At 40.6% G+C, this 17579-nt stretch overlaps 1 protein-coding gene across 1 annotated transcript in view; it reads left to right on the top strand.

Moving 5' to 3' along the window:
* The first annotated feature begins 1627 nt into the window (after positions 1 to 1627).
* The window catches only part of ELF2 (E74 like ETS transcription factor 2), a 39890-nt gene continuing 23938 nt past the window's right edge, over positions 1628 to 17579 (top strand). Inside the window, exons 1-3 of the mRNA XM_059826766.1 lie at positions 1628 to 1661; positions 9493 to 9688; positions 10676 to 10841. Coding sequence (XP_059682749.1) covers positions 9617 to 9688; positions 10676 to 10841 — 238 coding nt within the window. The 5' untranslated portion in view covers positions 1628 to 1661; positions 9493 to 9616. The remainder of the gene's footprint in view (positions 1662 to 9492; positions 9689 to 10675; positions 10842 to 17579) is intronic.

Below are 17579 nucleotides of genomic sequence, written 5' to 3'. Positions count from 1 at the left end.
AAGAGGCTACTGGTAGCACCATCTATTATTAATATTGCCTGACATGTTTTTGGAAGGAAAGAATCTCCAATGTTTCCATGCTTCAGGGCACAGGCCTGGTAATTTTAGGGCTACCTTTTTCAGGGAGATGTTTGTGCCATCCCTGGGGAAAATAACTGCCTGTGTTATATATCCTGGAAATGTGCAATTTGTATGTAACCCATAAAAGCCCATCAGATTCTAGGGCCTGAAGACCCCTGAAAGATTTTATTTCCTTAGGAAAGGATGCCCAGAAGATGCAGAGGAAAGACATACCCAGTTCAAATGCATAAGGAAGAGGAGGCAGATCTGTAGAGCAGTGGGTGGTAACATGCCTCAGGCGGAAACTGAGGACTGGAAATCAGACTTGGTGGAGAAGGAGAGGCACAGGAGTGCCAAGGGAGCAGTAGACATAGATGGTCAGGTGGAAACTGAGATGTAGCAGTGAAGTGCCTTTGCACACTGACAAAGGTGAAGAGCATGTGTGTGTGTGTACTGCCTGTGTACAGCTGCTCAGAGGGCTCCTGTTAAGGAGTATGTCAGGCTTTTACAATGTACAGGCACAAGGGGGCCCAAATCAGTTTGAACAGAAAACCTTCAATCTGAGTTCCTTCTGAGCGAGTGCCTTTGCAATGTTGAAAGTCTCCTTGGCAATGTGGTGGTTTTTGTCTGTAATGAAAATGTAATGCTTCCTATTCAGCTAAGGCTCTTCTGTTTGTTGCTGTGAAATGCGAAGAAGGGTATAATGGTTAAAGACCAGTATTTGTAAAGGTGAAACCCAATTCTGCCCTAAACCTCTCAGACCAGGCTACATCGAGACAGTCTCAGGATGTACTTGGTTTGCGAGCAGACTCTTGACAATGATGTTATCTCATATTGATGAGGGAGTAACAAACGCTGCGTTACGAATTTGGCTGATTTCAAAAACTATGTGCTCCAAAAGAGATGGCTGTGATTGAAGAGAACTTGAAGCTGATGTTTCAGCATCATTCCTACAAGTCGCTGGCTGAAACCAGTTCTGTACACCTGAGGCTCCAGAGCTGCTCAGATGCATGGACAGCTCTTTCTCTTACGTACCAAAATCAATTACAGAAAATAATTAGGCCTCTGGGGCTGTATGCAAACGTTGGGAGGGATTTTTGAAAGCAGGCAGCAGTTCACCCCTTTCCGACATCGGGCCGCGGCTGAGGGTCACCGAGGCCCCCGTCTGCCACGGGTTTTCCCCTCAGCCTCGCTCTCTGCGTCCCGTACATTGACTCCCTTCAGCTGTCAGCACGAAGACCCGAACCACGCCTCCGGAGAAGGCGGGAAGGAAGCCGTCGGGAAGGCTGACAGCCGCTCCCTCAGGGGAGCCTCGCGCCCGGGCCGGCCAGCGGCTCCGGGGGGGCCCCTGCGCAGGCGCGAAGCGGCCGCGCATGCCCGTAGCGCCCCCGCGCGCCGGGTGGCGCGAGCATGTGCAGAGGCGGCGGCGCGGCGGGGGGGGGGGGGGGCCGGGGCCGGGCAGGTTGCGCCGCTGCGCCCGCCCCTCCCGCCGCGGGGCGGCCCTGGCCCTGGCTCTGCCCGGGCGGCGCCCACCGCCTCCTGCTCCCGGCCCGGCCCGGCCCGGGCGGGCGACGGACGCGGCCTCCGGGCGCACGGGCACGGTAAGGGTGCGGCGCCGGGTCCTGCCGCCGCGGCGGGCGGGACGGGGGCTGACAGGCGGCCCTGGGAGGGAGGGAGGGAGGGCGCGAGCGAGCGGGCGGCCGCCCTGCCAGGCGGCCCGCGGGACCGGCCCGTGCCGGGGGCGGCCGCCGAGAGGTGTCGGGCGGCCTCGGGGTGGCGGGGCCGGGGGCTGCTGCGGCGGCACCCTCCCACCGCCTCTCCCCAGCTCCACTTTCGGTTTCGCGTGGGGCGCGGGGCTGGGTGCCGCCGAGCGGCTGTTGGCCCGGGGCCGCCCCTCCCTCCGCCCCCCCCGCCGCCGGCTGGCCCCCCGGTCCCCCCCGCCCCGCCCCGCCCCGCGGGGGTCCGCGCCCGGGCTGCCGCCCCGCCGGCGGAGGGGGCGTTGGGGGCGGCGGGCGGTTCCCGGCGGCTGTCAGTGTAAACACGGCCCCGGGGCGGCCGCGGCCTGCCGGGCCGGGCCCCGCAGCCCCTCCCGGGCCGGGGCGGCGGCGGGAGCGGGGAGGCGGCCGGGGCAGCGCCTTGTTTACACAGGGCGTCGGGAGAACATGGCAGCCCGGGCGTGCTGGTCAGTGGCTGTCATGCGTGCTCGCCCCTCCCGTGCTGGCGGTGGGGTAGCCCCGCCGGGCCTGCAGCCTCCCGCCCCGGCCTCGGCCGCGCACCCCCCCTTCCCGAAATGGCCCTGCGCCCGCCCCGCTCCGCTCGCACCCTGGCTCGATGGCTGAGGGCTGGCGTATTTTTAATTGTACCTTACCCTGCCTGTGAAGTGTTGTAGGGGCTTAGCTCTGGCGTTCATGTTTATCTGTTAGCTTTTTGGACGTCTTCTCTCATGTCTCTCTTTTCCCTGCTTAAATAATTAAGTTCTTCATTCTGCATGTTCCCTCCCTTACGGCTAGTCACTGTCATCTTCCTTGTGACTTTTTTTTTAACCATTTAACTTCTTTAGCAAAACGGCTAAACCTTACCAACTGTCAGTTTAAAACCAGTTTGTGAGGAGCGTTCTCCATCCGCTGAGTTCATCTCTTGTCGTGCTTTGAAGCTGTCTATCTTCTGCGTGCTGATAATTGTTCGTCTTTGTTGCAATTTAATCATAAAGCTTTTTAGCACTTCCTGGTTAGTGTATATATGCATCAAACTATGAGAGCTTCCTAATTAGTAAAGACAAATAGCGTGAAATGAAGTTGAGCCCAGGGATACAGGAGTGTAAGCATTAGAGAGTTCTCGAGACTCGTAAAAACAACACTCTTAACAATAAAAAATCAAAGCAATTCAGGTATTTCTGTGGCCTAAAAAAACGGAGCAATACCCTGTTTGCATGTTTCACGCTATAACTTTGAAATGAGGCAAAAGTGTGAACATTGGCGATGTGGGGAAAGCTTGCAGAATGTGAGAGTTTTGGATCACTTTATAGAAACGTCTGTTTATTAGGGTATGTTGAAAACTCCGTATCATTGTTTGACAGGGGATGTCAAGAAGCCATCTATTATATTGAGTACTGCAGGAGAGATCTCGGTCAGTGACTGTTACCCCGAAAGTTAACTTTATTTCAAGAATCTTAAGGAAATTAAATATAAATCTACAAAACTGTATGTAATGGGTCTGATCCAAGATCCTCTTCCTCCCTCTCCCCTCCCTCCACCTCTGATAGTGGACAGGATCAGCAGCTTTAGGAAAGATTCTGGGAACAGGATCGTTATTTTGTACGATACCTTCAGTGACATACTCTTTCCATCTCCTGCGTTTCGGTAATATCTGGTTCAGAAGGTCCCTGAACTTCAGACTGTATGTGTATCGTCGTGTTTAATAGTCACATAAGCCATTCAGGGGCTTTACCTCCATAAAGGTGTCTAACTTAAATCTTACAACTTACTCTTCTGACCTGTAGAACATCCGATGAAAATGAATTACATAGTTTGTGTGCACTACTTCCCTTTGTGTGTGTGTGTGTTGGTGTTTTGTTATTTTTTATTGGTTTTTTTTTTTTTTCAAACCCGTGTCCTCACCATTTAATTTCATCCCTGTCTGCTCTTTTGTTATGTAAAACAATGAATAATTGCTCCTTACTCGGGCTTGTGGGGGAGTGGAAATGGAGGTTAAGGACCAACAATTGACACGCTGGAAAGAGAAGTGCTGGTACAAAGTAGGGATAAGTGTATGAGACTTCTGTCAGAGGGAAGGGAAGGTTTCAGGGGATCTTTAAATAGAGAGAGCAGTGGGAAGAGAGCCTTCTAATAGGATGAAGTACGGGAAGGTCCAGAAGCAGCCTGCTGAAGCCACAAAGCTTTTCACAGAATGTTAATAGTTTTTAAGTGATTAGAAGCTTATATGTTTTGTGGCTCATCAGCTTTAGCTGTTGAGGTTTCAGAGCAAACTTTGGATGGTCAGATTATCAAATTAAATATGCACGGAAGGAGTTCCTCTAATTTCTTACTGGATTTAGTACATCATTAATTTGATGCAATGTAATAATTTCTGTGCATTCAGCAATAAAATTATTGCCTTGTTGTATGGAAACTTCTGAAGTATGATGTGGCCAGGGCTATTTGCTTTGACGATTCCTCATTTTGATTTCCTTTTCTATAACTTTTAGTGATTGATGTAGTTTGTAAGATACTATAAATTGGATGGATTGTCTGTTTTGTTCCCCGATGTTGTGTGCACTCTTTTCGAGCATACCCCCTGATTCTTTAGCTATTTAGAAGTTTAATTTTTTTTTTGCTGTCAGCTTTCGCAGAAACTAAATTTTTCGGTTTTTAGACTTGTTCTGGGTTTCAAACCAAAAAGAGTTATTTCACCATTTCTTCTACAAACGTCCATGTGATTCAGTTAGCCAGAGCTGTAAAAGTTATCTGGGAAAATGTCTTAAAAAAGACCTTTCAGTCAACATAAGAAATTTTTTACAGTGTGTGCTATGGTTTATGTGTATTGGAGTGATAGTGACATGTACTGGTAGATTTGAGGTGCTGCCTGTGAAAGACCACCTTTGTACCCTTGGAAGCCTTGTTACACTAATGGGATTCTACAGTGATGTTGGCCGGCGTATTTCTGTACGTATAACTAATTCCATTTTCAAGTCGATTGCCTTAACTTTTTTTTGATGAAACCAAAGGAAGGCCTTTTTGAAAAAAGTTGTGTGTGATGCTACTGCTGGCTGCAGTCCTGCTCTTGCGGTTGCATCTGTGTAGGTATCCGCATAAATCTCTCCTCGGGATTTGGGATGCCAGCTGAATAAAAGGGGAACATTGTTCCAAGTACTCTTATGTTTCTCCTGAGTGCTGCGGCAGCAGCTGCGTCTGGTCACTGCTGCCCAGTCTTCTGCATGTTTGTCTTGTTTTCATGTGTGGGTACGAGTGCGTGCGTCTTCTATTCGAGCATTGATTTTGTTGTTGGTTGGTTGTTTGTTTGTTTGTTTTATAATTTAAATAAAAGTGTACTAAAACTACTTGCAGATTTATATTTAGAGTTTTGTTTTGAAGGCAGTCCTAAATAACTTCACTTAGAGTCTGGCCTAGTAGAGGTGACACTCTGCCACCCTTTCCACACTGCTTTTTCAATTATTATTTTCAATTCTGTTGAGCTACATGTTTGCTTGTCTACTAACTTGACAGGTGGTTATGCACAGGGGGATCAACTTAAGATTCTGTTTCTTATGGGACTACTACGTGGTCATCACAGTTGTGATCTGAAGTGTTTTTAAGCTTCTGTGGTAGCTGCTGAAAACATAAGAGGACCGTTCGGATTTCTTGTAGGCAAACACTGGGATACATGATGTAAGCTATATAAATGTACTATTCGATGTGTTAATAAACTGGTATTTTGCAGCCTTTATGACAAGTGCTCTGTAGCCTCTGAAGACGTACATGCTGTAATTGATCTTCTTGACCAGTGAAAAATACCAAAAGCTTGAGTCTTTGTGTCTTTCGTAGCAGTAAACAGTTAGAAACTTCTTGCTGTTGAGGCAAAGAATGTGGCTTCAAGATTCGGATTTTTTGTTTTGTTTTTTTTGAGGGTGGGAGCACCTAGAGTTATTTTTGTTTTCCCATGAGATATGTATAAAAATAAGGGATGATGCAGTAAAGCTGTTCTCCCTGTTATAAGGGATTTTCCAAATGTTTCAGAACTAGTTTCTCTCTGCATTTTCCACATGAGTGCTTGTCAGATCTGTAACAAAATGATTCGGTCATCTCTTTTGGAAATGTTAGAATTTTTTTTTTTCCCCTCTGATGTCATTCCGTGTTTTGTTTTGTTGTGAGCACCTGTCCAGAGAAGAATTAAATTTGTAGTGTGTGGTTTTTTGTTACTGGTTTTTTTTTTAATCTTTCTACATGTTGTTCTGTAATTCAAAAACAGTCATACTTTGAACTAGGTTTTATGCTGGCTAATTATATCGCGGGGGATAACCTAGTTTCTTACAAAACTGAGTCATCTCTTACTTTAAGAATCTAATTGTCTTCTGGCCTTTTTGTCTCAGTTAGTCTTGGGAAATGCGAATTTTGGAACTGATTTCTGAAAGTGGCTAGACATTCTTTTCCTTTTACAGAAAAGGCAAATTAGTTGTGACTTGCTAGGGAAAGGATGGGAAATAGATTCGGTATTCTACTGAAATTCAAGGGAGAAGCGAAAAGGCTTCCACAAGGACATACTGCTTAGGGAAAGGGAAGAGGGCAAATGCCTAACTGGTTCATTCGAAAAGGGCTGTGTCTGCAGGAATCTAACATACGCTTAGGTGTGTGGGGTGTGTTTGTGCGTTTGTTTTAACTCGGAACTTCTAAACCAGACTGAACTGAGACTCTTTTTAACTTCCCACTTGCTGGCCAGTGGGCTTGCATGTTTCCCCACTCCTTCAGGTTTTTGAAAAGGTTGCTGAATATCAAGACTCTTAGTATGAAGTTCAGATCCCGTTATATGAAGACTCTGGGTCTTTCATTTATTCCTTGCCTGGACTGTTCTGTGCGTTCAGTCTAAAGATACCATCCTTTTAATGAATGCTAAGATTTAGCATCTCACTCAATTCTTCTGTATATTTTCCCCTGTAAGGTTCTTACTATGAATTTCTGTTGGGACAGGAAAATGAGGATTATCATTTATGTTCCTGCGTTGCCCTATCTTCAGTCTTATAGGTAATTGGTAATTTGTGTAGAGATAACGCAGAAGTCATCTAAACTTCTTGTAACCCGGGAGACAGAAATAGCAGTTTTTTGACATAACTTGATCTAGTACACAGTATTAAGTGTTTTCAGTTGGCAGCTGTTTGGCCATCTGTGTGGGATTATAGTACATAAAATATGAATATACAGTACACGTGGTCTAGTATATGATTGCTTATTTGCATTAATATAATGCGTGAGAACCAAATTAGCTTTGTGACATGCTTAAGCTATGCAAAGGTACTACATGAAGTGCCGTATGTTCTTACATAGGTACAAGTCTGAGTTGTGGGAATAATGCTGATGTTTGGAATTGCATGGAGGCTGTGCTTCCAAATTAAAATATAATTTCCATTCTTTGGACTTTTCTTTTGAGTTATGATTGCTTGGCAGGATTTCTAGTGTGGATGTAGATGGACAACTGTAGAAGAGGAAACAGTCTGTTCACAGTAAAAGCGATTTTTAATTTTTTCTTCATGATTGATTATTTCAGTGTATTCATAAACAGCTGTTTTTCTACTTTACATATTTCTGAATTTAAAGACTTTTGAAATAATGTGGTAATTGATAGGCGGGTAAGGAGTAGGCTTTTTGTGCTAAAAGCCTGGCGGGTGGCAGGTGTATATGGCTCCAAGGAAGCTTGTTAAAAGACTTTCCAGCTTGAATCTTGTTCGGGGAGCAGAGGGTGTCTTTTGCTTTCTTTTTCATCAAGGAAAATACTGATAATCAAAAAGTGGTGCTAGCTTTCCAAATGAAACAATGGAAAATTAAGTATTACTGTGCTGGGGTTTTTTTGTGCTATTACAAATGAAATATTTTTAGGTATGAATCATGCTTACTCATGTCAAGTTGACAGCCTATGTAAGCAAAAAATGCTTTTTTTTATCTAAATTGCATATATTTTTTTTACTCTCTTTTGGAATATATCTTGTGCTTATTCTGCTGCTACTATGACAGTGATTTAAGATGATCTCCTGTTCTTCAGTTTTTATTTAATGAGGATTAATTGCCTAGAAAGCTGCTATCAGAGTTTATTCTCCTTTTTGTATGTAAGGGTGACAAATACCAGTATTTTATTCTGTTGTGTTGTGGGCTATTTTTGTTTGTTTTGTTTTGTTTTTCTTTGGGGTTTTTTGTTTGTTTGGTGTGTGTTTGTTGTAACCTGCCATCCACTGTGTGGCTACTGACTTTTTGTGCTAAGTGGTATGGTGACATAAATGATGCCTTTCTGAGCATATTTTTATAGCATGCTGAAGGATCCTTAATACCTTGATGAATGAAAATTTTTAAACAGTTTTTGCATAGTATTTTTTTCTTGTCTTTCTTGCTTAGTTGATACACAGTTGGGGAGATCAGTAATTGTACTCTTTACTAGTATACCTAAGCTATTGTGCCTATAAAGATTTCCATGCCCCTAGGAAGCCCAGTTACTGTGCGTGAATCTGAGCTAGCTTTTCCCTATATGTGCAAGATTCATTTTGTTTAAGCTGGCTGCCTGCTATTGAAAAGCAGGCTTCTTGAGTTTACCCATTGGAGTATTAATTATAAATTTTTTCCTTCAGTATGTATTGGAAGACCCTGTTTTCTTGCCGACCTCGGTGATTGCGCTAGCTTTCTAAATGGATGGATTTTATTAAAAATGTTGGGCTAAATTCTGGCTTCTGTTATAAAGCATTGATCTCAGTGGAGTTAGGGTAATTGATATCAGATTGGGTTCTTATGTCTCACGTGGAATATGTGGTTTCTGTTGTACAACTAAGAAGCCAAACTTCTTAGTTTGCATCTTGAAGTAGTAAACTGCTCCTCGCAGGCCAAGGTTTATGAACACAGATGATTTGTCTCTTCCAAAGACAGGATATGAGTAATAATATTTATTCAGAATAAATAAATAGCAGTTGTTTAGAAACAAAGCACTGCTGTTAATCTAGTTTTAAAGAAATTCACGAAGATGGAGGTTATATATCTTTATAAGCTCAGTGAGTCCATGGTATACCCAAATTAAAGCATTATGATGTGGAACTACTTTTTTTTGGAGTCGGAAGAATTTCTTCTGTAGGAAAAAAAGAGGAACTGCTATAATACTCTTTATTTCAAAGAAAACTGTAGATTAGAAATTAGGTATGTATTTGTGAGATGTGTATTATATATGCATTGCTTTAAAAAGAATGTGTTTGGAAGCTTTATGAAACTAGTTATAAAACTTTAGCTTTATGAAATGACTACGAAACTAGTAGAATAAAAGAAAATGTAATTAAAAAAATATCTCCTAGTTTAATAGGAAAACAGTAACTTTAGAAAAGCCACACTAACTCAAATGTATGTATGTCTCAAAAAAATAGTTGATATTTGACCTCAGTGAGAAATTAATTTTGGCCAATGGAAAATATCTAAAGATTTTTTTTTTTTAGAATTGTGTGAAATTTAACGCATTGCGAAGAACCAAACTGAAACTCTATTACCTTAGTATTAAAAGTTAGCGTGAAACTTGTGTTGTATGGCAGTATTCAGTGTTAACTTAACCAAGGTCAGCACGTTCTGTCACATCTGTTGTGTTCCCTGATGCTTGCTTTTGATGTAGAGATGTAGCATGCAATAGCATTCATAAATGTTGGAAGACTTTTGAATATAAACTTTTTGCAAATAACTTACTTAAAATTATTTTGTGTTTCAGCAACCTCTGCCTAGCTATTTAACAGAAGTGGATTGTGAATTTAAGCCTTTGATAACCTCAGGCTATCAGCATCACTGTCTTCAGGATAGATAACAGCTCTCAAAGCGTCTTCAGGGGATGCACCATGACATCAGCAGTGATTGACACTGGAGGCCCTGGCCTGGAGTTTGACAGCAATGGAATAAAAACCCAAGAGGTTAGAAAAATAAATAGCATTTATTTACTAACAAACTTTACACCTTTTATCTTAATTTGAAAGAAAAATTCACTGTAAACTTGCTGTGAAAGAAAGTGAAACGGATTATAGATTGTTGTGTGAGGAGGAAGACAGCAGCCCATTTTTCAAATATCTTTTATTGGAAGATTTTATTACCACAGAGAAGTGGAAGCAGTAAGTTTTGAAGTCTGCAGTATGACTGTAGACTGGGTTTACAAAATCAGATTCTATACTAAGCATCTCTTTAAAGTAAAGAACTCAGGTGTGTCTTGAGGTGTAGAATGAGATGAGCAGAACAATACAAGGACCTTTTTCAAAGTTAGCCAATGCAATATATTTGCTTGTATTTTGCATTCTTATCAACAAGTAATAAATACATTCTACTATGCTGTAGCTCATAGTAAATTGAATCTGTCAGGGTTCCACTTCTGCAACACTTTAACAGATTCAATGTGCTGTTACAGACATTTTGATCCTTAAATAAGTAGAGATAGGCATATGGGCTTTGAAGTAGCCAGTTCTTTTGTGATAGCTTATGTACTTAATCCAAAACATGAGTGTTCATAAGATACAGATCAGATGTAGGTATGTTGCAGTACACACACAAAGCCTTAGTTACATTTTGTGGAGCAGAGGGAGAAGAAACACTTCCCACAACTGAATGTCTTAATTAGAAAGCTTGCTCTTTTTCAATGTCTTAAAGCTGTCTGATGCTTTAAATTTTAAGTGCTAAAAGCCAGGAAAATATCTTTGAGATTCAGGAAGGTCCCTTTGGTGGATGATAAGCTAGCTTTTTTTTTTTTTTTTTTAAATCTCTTGCTTTAGAAGAAAATTTCCTTTAAAAATCTTTAAAATTATTATTCCATAAAGTATGTAAAAGCATAAGAGGAAAATATTTACGTAGAGTTCAACAGTGCGGTATTTAGAGCGTGGTTTTTTGTTTTTTGTTTTTTTTTCTTTCTGTAGGAAAATGAGCCAGTCTCTGAATTCCCAGCAGTGATTGTGGAGCCAGTTCCTAGTGCCAGACTAGAACAGGGTTACGCTGCTCAGGTCCTGGTTTATGATGACGAGACTTACCTGATGCAAGATGTAGCAGAGGAACAAGAAATTGAGACTGAAACTGTGGAAACAGGTAGACTTACTATAATATTTTTTTTTTCCATGAGATTTTCTTACTTTTAGAAGTCCCTGAGGAATGTGACTTTGTATTTACCCACAGGACAGAGATCCTGACCTGGGTTCACATCTCTTTGCTCTAAACTTAGTTTTATTTAGCTTCAGTGGTGACAGGATTGGGGCTTGGCAGGTAAAAATGTCACGTTAGGTTCAGGGCGCTGCATTCTAACAGCGCGTACCCTCATGAGTAGGCGGATCTTCATTTGTGTCTTTGTTACCTATTTATGCAGGGGGTTAACTAGACAACTAAACTTGGAGTTTTTAAAAATCAGCTGAGCCAGGAAGCTAGTTAGAATTTAGTTTCACAAGGTGTCTGAGGCAAATAACTGCAGGGCAGCTGGCAATATGGACCGCGCGGCTCTATTTACTGCATCTTCCAATTTCCCCCTTCCCATGAGCTCTATCCTCTGTCCCTTGCTATCCCGCCTTTTTGGTCCAAGAGCAGTTTCATTGCTGGTTTAGTGGCCGGAGTGCGTGGCTGGGGGGAATGGAGTTGGACTGTCCTTTTACAGACAAAAAGCCTAATAAGTTGAAATTAACTCAGCTGTGTGGTAAAATAACAGGTTATGAATGAAGAAAGGACTGCCAGGCTGCTGCTGTGCTGCAGTTCCTGTTGTCCTTCCCGCTTGCTTTCTTGTGCTACTTCTCATACTTGTTGAACCTTTTCTAGCCGTTTCAGTATGCTAATTTTGCAAGAAAAAAGAGCAGGGAAAGCCTCAACTGTTCTGTATTTTTATTGGGTTAACTTTCTGCTGGATTAGCATGCTGACATGGCTCAGCCACGGGCCTGATGGGTGCTGGGGTAGGGAATACATAGAACTGCAACCAAAGGGAAGACAGGTCCTCTTGGGCACTCCATGCTGAACCGGTGAGACCGCTTGACTAGAACATGGATAACGTACGTTCCTATCCTTGGGCTGCCTAATTTAGAGTTGGAGTTTGAATTCATGGCGTCAGGCAAGCAAAAGAAAGCTGAGAGACTCTTCTCTCAGTTGCTTACCTTTGCAGCCCAGAAAATATATGTGCATTCCCATCAGATTAGGCAGGTTTCAGTTCAAGTTTCTCCTTAAACAGTGGATGCAATTGCTCATACATCTTTCTGAATCTGGATGTTAATCTCCTGTAGCATGCCATCAAAAATCACATGCATCAACTTCCCAAGATGTGCATGAACTAATGGGTCAGGTTTTGGGAGAATACTTGCAATGCCAGTTTACTCAAATGTGTTTTGAATTAAATACGCTAATTACGAGCTCAACGCATTGTTGTAAAGAAAGGGTTGAAACATGTATTTTTTTTTTATTTTTCACTATGGTAATAACACTTTTAAGGTTATGGTAAGTGAGAAGTGAGGGTGTTCTTCCCAAGAAGCTGAGTTTTATAAATTAAACTTGTATTTGAAAAACTTTTAAGAGCTTATGCTTTGAAGGCTTTTGCATTCAGAAGTGTGTTTTTTTAAACATTAAAATTAAATATGCGGTTTCTTGTAAGATTTTGGTAGATTAATGGCTAACAGTTCTTCTAGGACAAAGAGCTACTGCAGATGAACTCTGTATGTTTTTAAGTATCATTTTCTGGCCACAATAAATTGGTGGAAATGACAGTTAAGAACTTGTAGCTCTTCTGTAGGAATCTTTTTTAATTTTTTTAAGCAACTGTTCAAAGAGAGAGACATGTGGCTGCTTCCAAGTCTTGATATTGGAAACTACAGTCTTAAAATTTGTGGGGCAGTTGATACGATAATTTGGTGAGTTTGTGGCTGGAGATGTTCAGGCATGTGTCTTGACTGCAGATAGTTTGGTGGTGGCTTTTTGTGGTTTGTTGGTTTTTGTTTTTTTTTTTTTTTAGTTCCACAGTAACTTTGATGTTAATGTGTCCTTAAAAATTTAATATAACGTAATAAAATATTAAAATAATTTCAAATATTTAAAACTTTGTTTTAATAGTTTTGATATAAAAATAAAAGATAATGTGCACTAAAAAGCCAATTTGCAGTAGTGTAGAGGAGAAATTAAAATCTAGTGAAGGTTTTAAAAACTATTAATGAATATTATAATTTGTGATTCCAAACGGTCTTTGGGGAGAGAGGTAATCTCCCCTTGCACACCCGTTCCCATACTCCAACCTTTCATTATTATTTGTATAGTATATACACCATTAATCCAGTGCAGTTTTCATGGTGTAATTATACACGACAGCGAGTAAAGGTTCTTGCACAGAACTTGTATCTAGTGTTGATGAAAGAAGTGCTTGGTTTTGACTGTTCTGAGGGAGGCGCAGTCTTGTGGGGCACGTGTTTTGACTGACACGTTTTGGACCAGCCGACAGTCTTTCTGAATTCATTGCTCATACAGAGAGGTAAAATGGGTGGAGAGAAAGCATAAAGGCCCCAAGAAACAGTCATTTTGGTAATGTGCCATTATTAGCAATGAGTTGCAGGAGGGTGAATCTGAGTGTGGTTTTGAATTTTTATTTTTGTAGGGGAAGGGAAGAGATGCTGGGCTGTGGGTAGAAAGCAGTTTGATGTTGGAGAGGTTGTAAAAGGTGCCATAGTAAATGTTAATGAGAAAGCAGGCTAAGGCAGTGTCCTGGTTTAAGCCCAGCTGGGAATTAAGCACCATGCAGCTGCTTGCTCACTCCCCCCCAGTGGGATGGGAGAGAGGGTTGGGGAAAAGGTAAAACTAAAACTCGTGGGTTGAGATAAAAACATTTTAACAGGACAGAAAAGGAAGAAAATAATAATAATCATAAAAGGATATACAGGACAAGTGATGCACAATGCAATTGCTCACCACCTGCTGACTGATGCCCAGACAGTTCCCGAGCAGCGCCTCTGCCCTCAGCCAATTCCACCAAGGTTTTTTTTTGTTCAGTATGAGGCCATATGATGTGGAATATCCCTTTGGCCAGTTTGGGTCAGCTGTCCGGCTGTGTCCTCTCCCAGCTTCTTGTACACCTGGCAGGGCAGTGTGAGGAACTGAAAAGTCCTTAACTTAGTGTAAGCACTACTCAGCAACAACTAAAACATTAGTGTGTTATCAACATTACTCTCCTCCTAAATCCAAAACACAGTACTGTACCAGCTACTAGGAAGAAAATTAACTCTATCCCAGCTGAAACCAGGACAGGCAGAGTAAAGAAGGTATAATAATGTTTATTTAAAGATGCTAATTTTCTGAAGTACGTTCCTTTATTATGCTAATGATCCTAATTTAGATAGGTGCAACAGTTAGATTTCTGTGCATCTTAGAAGAAAAATCCATTGTTGCTAAATCAGTCTCAATTGATTCTACTTCATAAATGTCAGAATTAATTGCTACAAAAAAGTCACATTATTTGATAAATGTATAGTTGTTGCACCAGAATGAGTAGACTTCATAGCTTTTGTGGTTCTAGACTCTACATACAGCATGGTAAATACTAAAAACCCATCTTAAAGAAGTCTTGGCACTCTTTGAAATGATACATATCTCCAGAACATAATACACGCCCAGTTGTCAGTATCTCTACTGTTGCCCATGGACCTGATTTTTTTTTTTTTTTCTTGTGACAGTTTATTGACAATTCCAATGACTACTGATTTACATGCTTTACAACATAGATATTCCAAGAGCCTCGAGCTACTTTGCAGTTAATCTAAAGCTGCGTAATTTGGTAAAATGTAGCATTATTCTAGCCTTCAGAGATAGGGATCAGTACCCTTTGTGATAAAAGTAGTGGGGTAGCTCATGTGGTAAAATTTACTTAGGATGCTAAAGAGATGATTTGTGCTGTGCATTGAATGGTTCTATTTGCGGTTTGCTATTCTGTGATTGGATTTGAGACTCTGTGGACTGCAAGGACTGTCAGTGCTGATCCAGGGGCAGAATCAGGATCCGTAATGTTGTTTCTCGCATTTATGAAACCACAATTCAAATCAAATATGCTATCTAATAATTATAAATAGCTATATCTATAAATACTGATGAATTTTTAGTTAATTCTAGTGGAGTATGGGGGTTTTTGCCTGTCAGACTCCTTCCAGCCTGTTTCCCACCAATCTTATATTGACTCATTAATTATAATTAATCCTTTAACTATAAAATCTATTCATTTACTATAAAAGTAGACCCCAGGAGTCTTTTAACAAACAAGAAAACTTAATGGTTCAAGTTACTTATTTTTGTCCTATTCCAGAAAAAAATGTCCGTCTGCTTAGAATAGAAAAAAATATCTTGACAAAGGATTTTCCTAGGAAAAACAAAATGTAGGAATTCTGATCTTTTCAGGTGACTATACGATGGTCTCAGTGAAAGTAGCAAGTGCCTTTTGTAATGTTTGAAAGGGAAAGTATAAGCTTTAAATTGACATAGTGTTTAAATTTCCTTTCCTATGTGTATAATATAATTCTTATGAGTGGTACCTTTAGACTATTGAGGACTGAATTACATTCTTAAAATTTTGTTTACTGCAACAGTGAAAGTGTTTGTATCATAAACAATATATCCTTCTTAACAATTTTTTAATAATATACAAATGTTGTTGGCTTCCATTTCCTGAGTAGTTATTTGTCCTTAAAGTAATGAGCCCTTCAATTTTAGGATTTATTCAGCAAAACCTTTGTAGTTTACATAAAAGCAGAAGCTGCTGTCTTCAAAGAAGCATTCAGTCTGAAATTAACAGTTGCTATAGTTGTGTTTGTGGCTAATCCATAATGTGGATGTGTAGGTGTGTTAATGGGGTAATCTAATCTTTGGATTTACCATATGTGTGGTGCTGAAGGTACCACAGTCATGATCTGCAGATTTTATACATGGATGATGCCTAGTCTTTTAGTGAAATAAGGCATTAGATGCGTATTTAAGTAGGATAATGCTGTTTTAAAAATGCCAAGTTATCTGGAACACTGTCGTTGAAATTGGTTAGTACTTTCGAACTTCCTTCGTACTGATCTTATGCCTGCACCAGTACTACTTTTCTTCTGTGTTACCTCACTTATGATGAACTTGCAAACCCAGCGTTGTTTGTTGTTTACAAATCTTGTTGAACAGTAGGCAGCTATTAAGCAAATGTTGCTGTGAGTACAGTAAAGCTTGATCCCTATGAGAGGTATACCAAAATCATATTGCCAATATAGACCCCGACTTAATTGATTCGGTGAATCTAACTTCTCGTATCAATAGTATTTTTCCCTGTATTTTTTTTATTAATCATCAAAGTGGCGAGTACAGGTTTGGGATTTTTTTCTCACAACTTTTAAGATTAAAGAGGAAACAACACTACTGCTTTCGAGAAGTTGAGATGTTGTTTGACTTGTGAACTGTCACCACTTTTTTTAATTTGATGTTCCATCAGAAATCCTCCCTGTGGTGCAAGTTGAAAGTCTGTTTTAATTCTAAAAATGTTATTGCCACAGGGGGGTAGAAGATCTGCATGAAAAAATGGGGATCTGAAAATGAGCCCCTCCAGGATTACGATCTGATGGAAAAATATTGAGCTACAAAGACAACAATGATGGTACGTTTGCCTATAATCTCTTAAAATTTTTTTTCCACCGGGAAGTTCAGTTGAAACTATCATGTAAATTGATAGCCATCCTTAAGGAGGCAGGAGGTTGAATAAACAGTGAGTTTAGGCTTAACTCCTCCCCTAATTTAAACAAATGCATGAATAAAATATATACTCTAAGGCAAATATTCTTTTACGGAGGAAATTTCAGGTTACTACCTACACTGTTGTCACTGTGGGAACCAACTTTGTGTATCTATGTAAAGTCTTTAGTTATTACCTGTTCTTCTTTCTGTCTCTGTATGTCTTCTCTCATAATGATTAAACCTGCTTCCTTTTGACTTTTTATGTGAATTTGAGCCTGTGAACTCTTTTGTTTCTCTCAGATAAGTTTCCATCAGTTGTTAAATATTATATACTATGAAGTCAGTATTAGATCTGGTTAGAATCTTACCTTTAATTACGGCATGTGTATGTAAGGGATAAACAAAACAATGTTATCATTCATTCTGTCCAGATATTATTTGATTAAACTGATTACAAAAAATGAATAACCACAAACATCTGGTGTACGTTTTGGTAGCGCTGACGTATCTTACTGATTGAACTTAATTTCCTTACACTGACAGCCTGATGAGACTTTTAAAAGTGGACACCAGTTTGCTTTAAAAGACTATGCTGACTACAGACAAGAGTTTGGACGTTCTAACAGCTTGATTAATCTCTCAGCTTAATTTGGTACCGCCTTCATGAAAGAGCTAAGATGAAGCCCATTAGTTAGATAAAAGCAAGCTAAAACTTTGCATGCAGTACTAGCTCTGCTGCAAGAATTAGATGTCTCTAACATATTCATGGGTTAAGAATTTATCCTTTGAATGTGAGCTAATTTTATTTTTGACACCATGCTGCTGCTACATTGGTGTGAGTTCTCACTCTGCCAAGAAATCCATTACACTTTTGCTAGTTAAATATGGATGACAGTGACACAAAATGATCCCCCTCCCATTGCATGTGCTATTGTATAGCACTTGGAGCAGTTACGCCAAGGGCGCATACATCTGTTCTCAGTAACATTCTTAATTCAGAAACAAAATTCAACTGCAACTTAAATTTTATGTCATCTTTGCTGGTGTTTCCTTTTCTGAGGAATTAATGAAAAGAGCTGTGCAGCTGCTCTATGGATGATAATATTTTTACGAAACAGTAA

Source organism: Gavia stellata, chromosome 19 (assembly GCF_030936135.1).
Source record: "Gavia stellata isolate bGavSte3 chromosome 19, bGavSte3.hap2, whole genome shotgun sequence".
Lineage (NCBI taxonomy): Eukaryota > Metazoa > Chordata > Aves > Gaviiformes > Gaviidae > Gavia > Gavia stellata.
Note: the sequence above shows the minus strand (reverse complement) of the source record. Positions and strands in the feature narration are given on the sequence as shown.